Genomic DNA, 5903 nt, shown 5'->3' on the forward strand with positions numbered 1-5903 from the left:
ATTTAAGGAAGTATTGATTGAACACGGTTGTGATTAATAAACCATTGACGATGTCACGTACCGGACATGGGGAAGATTTGAACCTGTGACATTTCGATCTGCAGTGGAATGCTCTAACCACTGAGCTGCACCCATCCCCATGCTCTAACCACTGAGCTGCACCCATCCATTGCTCTAACCACTGAGCTACACCCATCCCGCGTGTTCACGGTCCGCCTCTCCCCAGATCGCATCGCCCAGAACATCATCAAGTCCCACCTGGAGACCTGCCAGTACACTGCAGAGGAGCTGCAACAGCTGGCCTGGCAAACACACTCCTACGAGGACGTCAAGATGTACCAGAGCAAGGTGGGTGTGGGGGTGTGGTGTGTGTGTGGGGGTGTGGGTGTGTGTAGGGGGGGGGGGGGCGTGTGTGTGTGGGTGTGGATGGGTGTGTGTCTCCTTCTCTCGTCTTTCAAACGTCTCTCTGCCCCGCGTCTCCTCGCTCTTTTCTTTTGGCGTTCTTTCTCTCTCTCTCGGAAGAGCTTGGCGTCCCGTGTCTGTGTGTGTCTGTGTGTGTGTCTGTGTCTGTGTGTGTGTGTGTTTCTGTGTCTGAGTGTGTAAGTGTGTCCATGTGCGAGTGCCGGTAGCTGCGTTTTTATTTGCGATCCGCGAGGCCTCTCTCATTCCTCTGTGTCTAATGCATTCTGGGTCATTAGAGGAACCCTTTGAAATATCTTCTGTGGATATTTCCCACCAGAGGCTCAGACCACACACACACGCACACACACACACACACACACATCTACTGACTCTGCACTACGCATCCTCAAAGTAAGGATTGGACCAGTACCACATCATTGGGAACAATCCCTGGTGTTTGGTCGTGTTTCCCTGATCAAGCCTAGAATAGATCCCTCAAGTGAAATTCCTAGAAACACACACATTCACACACACGATGGACAACCCCGTCACGCTGAGCGCGTGTGTGTGTGTCGGCAGACGCGAGACGTGCTGTGGCAGCAGTGCGCCATCCAGATCACCCACGCCATCCAGTACGTGGTGGAGTTTGCCAAGCGGATCTCGGGCTTCATGGAGCTGTGTCAGAACGACCAGATCCTTCTCCTCAAGTCAGGTGAGAGGGAGCGGGCAGGGCGTGGCGTTTGTCGTACGGTTTGTTGAAACATACCGTGCTTTTCACCATTCTATAAAATATCATGATGAAGTCAAACCGGGTGTTGTTGTTTGAATCGGATGTGCTGAGTGGCAGGGTAGTCTGGTCGATGAAATACCTGAGGCTCCAATCGACAATGTTTTTCATATGTAAGCTGTCGAAGATGAATCAATGGCGAGGAGCGTTCGTCCAAACGTCATCCCCTTATTTTCTGCTCTCTCTCAAACCCCTCATCTCTCTCTCTCTGTCTCTCTCTCACTACCTCTCTGTTTCTCTCTCTCTCTCTGTTTCTCTCTCTCCAGGTTGTCTCGAGGTGGTTCTGGTCAGAATGTGCCGGGCCTTCAACCCCCTCAACAACACGGTGCTGTTTGAGGGGAAGTACGGAGGGATGCAGATGTTCAAAGCTCTAGGTAACGGAGCTCCCTCCATCTACTGTGCTTGGCTTCATCTGAACACTAGTCATGGGTGAAAACGTCACGATGATCACACTCATTCACCGAGCATCCTTCCTCTACCTCCCTCCTTCCCTTCCCTTCTCTCTCGGCGTCATGCATCCTTTTTCCTTTACTCTCCCTCCCTCTCTCCTTCTCTCTTCTTCTCCCTCCCGCTCTCCTTCTCCCTGCCTCTCTCCTTCTCTCTCCTTCTCCCTCCCTCTCTCCTTCTCTCTCCTTCTCCCTCCTTCTCTCCTTCTCTCTCCTCCCTCCCTCTCTCCTTCTCTCTCCTTCTCCCTCCTTCTCTCCTTCTCTCTTTTTCTCTCTCCTTATCTCTTCTTCTCCCTCCCTCTCTCCTTCTCTCTTCTTCTCTTTCCTTATCTCTTCTTCTCCCTCCCTCTCTCCCTCCAGGTTGCGACGACCTGGTCAGTGCCGTGTTCGACTTTGCCAAGAGCCTGTGCTCCCTCCAGCTGACCGAAGAGGAGATCGCCCTGTTCTCCGCGGCGGTGCTCATCTCCACAGGTCAGCTAGCAGCCCCCTACCCATCACCTCCACACACCATCACCTCCACACACACACCATCACCTCCACACACACACCATCACCTCCACTAACACACACCATCACCTCCACACACCATCACCTCCACACACCCACACACACCCACCATCACCTCCTCTCTGCGATGGACTTCTAGAAGTTGCCGTGTACAGCTCCCGGGGTGGTGAGCCGTGTTAGCCAACGTGTGCTTCCGTGTCTCTCCCCCGCCAGACCGGCCGTGGCTGATGGAGCCCAGGAAGGTGCAGAAGCTCCAGGAGAAGATCTACTTTGCCCTGCAGCACATCATGCAGAAGAACCACATGGACGAGGACGCGCTAGCCAAGGTAGGGTGACCTCTGCCCACCCTCCGCAGATGGCCATGACATCCAGGAGATCCTGGAGACCATCACACCTGTCCGTGTCGGGCTTCTCCGCGAAGGAACAGGCCGAAGTAGGTTCTAAACATCATCTTCCTGTCTCTCCTCCTCCTCCTCCTCCTCCTCTCCCTCCTCCTCCTCTTCCTCTTCCTCCTCCGCAGCTGATTGGTCGGATCCCGACGCTGTCGGCCCTGTGCACGCTGCACACCGAGGAGCTCCAGGCGTTCCAGCAGCTGCACCCGGAGACGGTCAACGTGCTCTTCCCCCCGCTCTACAAAGAACTCTTCAACCCCGACGCCAACATGGCCGCCATCACCCTGCCCAAATGACCGCTCCCGCCCGTGAGCCGAGCGAGCGCGGAAGACCACGCGGACAACGACGCCGCGACCGAGCCGTCACCGTGACAACCAGCCCCCCCCCCCCCCCCCCCCAAACAGCCGCCAACACTAGGAATGTCCAGCACTTATCCCACCCCGGTCACCGATACAGTCTGAAGAATGTATATAAAACAAACACTCTGTGGCTACTCTTCCTGAACTGACCTGAAATGTACAGACTTTAACTAGCGATTTTTAAGCTGTCTTTTCAAATTGGGTAAGTTTCATTGGTAAGTTTGTTTATCTTGGAACTTTTATTATTTGATTTGATTGTTCCTGTTCGGGACTGAATACCCCATCTGTGTGGGTTTGTGTTCTTTTCTTGTCTGATAGTTTCATGTGTACAGAATTTGTAAAGTTGAAATGAGACTTATTATTGGGAACTACCGGGGGTTGATCTTGGTTTGTTGATAAAGCCTTGTCTGGACTCTGTTAATACGTAGAGAAGGGTTTAGCATCCTTCCAATGACAACCATAGAATTTAAACAAAGGATTTCTAAAAAGAAAAAAAAGAACAATGGCCACTTACAAGGTGATTATATATACATAAATATTCTATTTTACGAGAAGAAAAAAGATACTTTTGGCAGATCTGCCGTCTTGTCAATAATTGTTTTTTGCTGCAATAATTCCGCCCCTAAAAGCTGGGCTGCTATCGAACAATCAGAACCGTCCAATCAGATGAAGGAGGACCTCTTTGCTGCCCTGTCTGTTTCCCACATTCATCTGCTCCACCCCCACCTCCCTCCACCCTTCCTCATCCACTCACGTGTTGGTGTGAATCTCAATACTCAAATGTAGCTGACTTCCCTGAAAAGCATCTCATTCCTCAAATGTAGCTCCCTTTCTCTATAGGACTCTGAGATGGTCAGGTGAATCTATGTAGCACCTGTGAACTTACATGAACTTAGATGAAGGAACGATGACAAGAAAATGAAAAATGGGTCTCCAGCCTAGCCCCCCAAGCCTAGCCCCCCAAGCCTAGCCCCCCTCAGCCTAGCCCCCCTCAGCCTAGCCCCCCCAAGCCTAGCCCCCTCAGCCTGGCTCCCCAAGTCTTCAAATGAAGGACAAACGAGAAGAGTCTCACCTTTGAGTTCTTGTTGCTCCCCACCACATTTTGCACAGCCCTCCATGCTGACCCCAACCCTTCTGCTGTGTACTAAACAGAGGTGCACTTGTTCGGAAACAGGAAGTAGAGAGGTGTAACAGTTCTGGAACAGGAAGTAGAAACCCGACCACTTCTTATGTTGTACTGAAGCAGCTAATGTCATCAACTGTAATGACTGCTAATTAACAACATTGGGTGATTGGAATCATTTGGCTCAGTGCATTCTGGGGGGAAAAATACACAATCCTGTTTTCACTTGCTGAACCTTAACTTCTGCTAGTATTGTACGTAGTCGGACTACAAGGAGCCACATCTTTCACTGCCTTTCCCCTCCTCTTCCTCCTCCGAACACCGCTAATGGCAGGTCAGTCAGTAAACCAGAGAGCACAATATGGACATGTCCGGGTTTCTTTCACGACGTCAATATTCAATTAGCATTTCTCTCAGAGTACTGAGGGGTATTTGAATACATTCCCTATTATGGGATGTGTCTCAGACTTGTACAGATACTGAACACACTTTCCTTAAGCCCTGTTACCGTGACGATAAGAGGGTAAACGAACAAGCTCCGTGAAAACCTTTGCCATTTCTAGTTGCAATACTTTATTTAACCTCTATAGAAAGCTGTGATTGACAATCCCTTAGTGAGTCCTTGTATATATTTTAAACATTTTGTTAGTTTTAATTTGATATTTATTGACTCCAGTAGATTAATTTTTTTTCATTGTCAGTGATTAAAAAAAAGATATTAATAAACATCTGGCCACTGTGAAGGTTGAAGGTTTGTGTCACTTTGGGGTATAAGTCATTCGGAGATGTCATGTGCATCTCAGGAGGAGTTCTGATTGTATGCCACAGTTTACCACAGTAAGGAGCGTGAGTAATCCCACTAACTATTATTTGACATTTCAATGAGTGCAGTTCTGCACTTCACCACTAGAGGCTCCTCCAGCTCAGCTCTGCCAGTCTAAGCTCCGGCAGAGCTATGTTATGATCCGGTTCCTACGAATCTAGTCAAAGACAAGATTCCATAATGTGCGACACAGTGGCCAGAATGATGTTTATCTATATCTGGTGGGCCCATTGCAGAGCCCACCCACCCCACACCCCACCCCCACCCCCCCCCCCCATTCCCCACCCACCTTCCCAACCCCTCACAGTCTACCACCATCATAGACAGACATCCATCATGCCCCCTGCACCCCTCTTGGTCTCCTCCCCCCCCCCCCCCTCCCCTGGCCCAGCCGAAAGGTCAGTGGCCAGTTGAAGACAATCACTTGCGTCTAGATGCACTACAAATCGTCTCAGGAAGCAGCTCTTCTTCTTGTCTTTGCATTGAGAAAAAGAGGCCGTTTTCATACGTCTCATTTGCTGGTGGCTCCCAGTGACGGAACCTGCCCAGACAAGGCTTTGGTGTGTGTGTTGTGTGTGTGTATGTTGTGTGTGTGTGTGTGTGACGGGGGACATGAATTCACTGTCCAAGTCCATTTTGAGTCCATATAATGGGTTGTGTCATTCACACACGATAATCCCAGAGAAAAACAAACGTTTGAAGTAAAAACGACTCCCATTTTTAAGTGTGCTGCTTTAAAACTAGGAAGACAGACAAGCCGGCCAGACAGTGAATTCAACCCAGCCCTGCTAGGTGAAAGTACTGTGTTTGTTCATGATCTCTCCCTTGGCTAGACTGTGAATTAGGGGGGTGGGACAGGGATGGTCCTCTTAAGTGACGAAGCAACACTGTAAGGTACTGTAGCAATAACCGGAAGCATTTAAGGACTACTGTCACGTTTGCATTGTAAGATTATTTTTTATTTTATGACTACTATTGTTGTTACAATTATTATTATTATTATTGTTGTTGTTATTATTATTATTATTATGACTACTATTGTTCTATTTCTAATAGCCTATCGT

The 5903-nt window shown here is 49.4% G+C and overlaps 1 protein-coding gene across 1 annotated transcript in view; it reads left to right on the forward strand.

The window, feature by feature from the left end:
- Positions 1–2922, forward strand: part of rorb (RAR-related orphan receptor B) — a 5524-nt gene extending 2602 nt beyond the window's left edge. Inside the window, exons 5-10 of the mRNA XM_047015605.1 lie at positions 227–348; positions 982–1114; positions 1456–1563; positions 1996–2106; positions 2356–2468; positions 2663–2922. Of these exons, the coding sequence (XP_046871561.1) occupies positions 227–348; positions 982–1114; positions 1456–1563; positions 1996–2106; positions 2356–2468; positions 2663–2830 (755 nt within the window). The 3' untranslated portion in view covers positions 2831–2922. The remainder of the gene's footprint in view (positions 1–226; positions 349–981; positions 1115–1455; positions 1564–1995; positions 2107–2355; positions 2469–2662) is intronic.
- Positions 2923–5903: the final 2981 nt, after the last annotated feature.

The sequence above is a fragment of the Hypomesus transpacificus genome, unplaced genomic scaffold (assembly GCF_021917145.1).
Source record: "Hypomesus transpacificus isolate Combined female unplaced genomic scaffold, fHypTra1 scaffold_31, whole genome shotgun sequence".
Lineage (NCBI taxonomy): Eukaryota > Metazoa > Chordata > Actinopteri > Osmeriformes > Osmeridae > Hypomesus > Hypomesus transpacificus.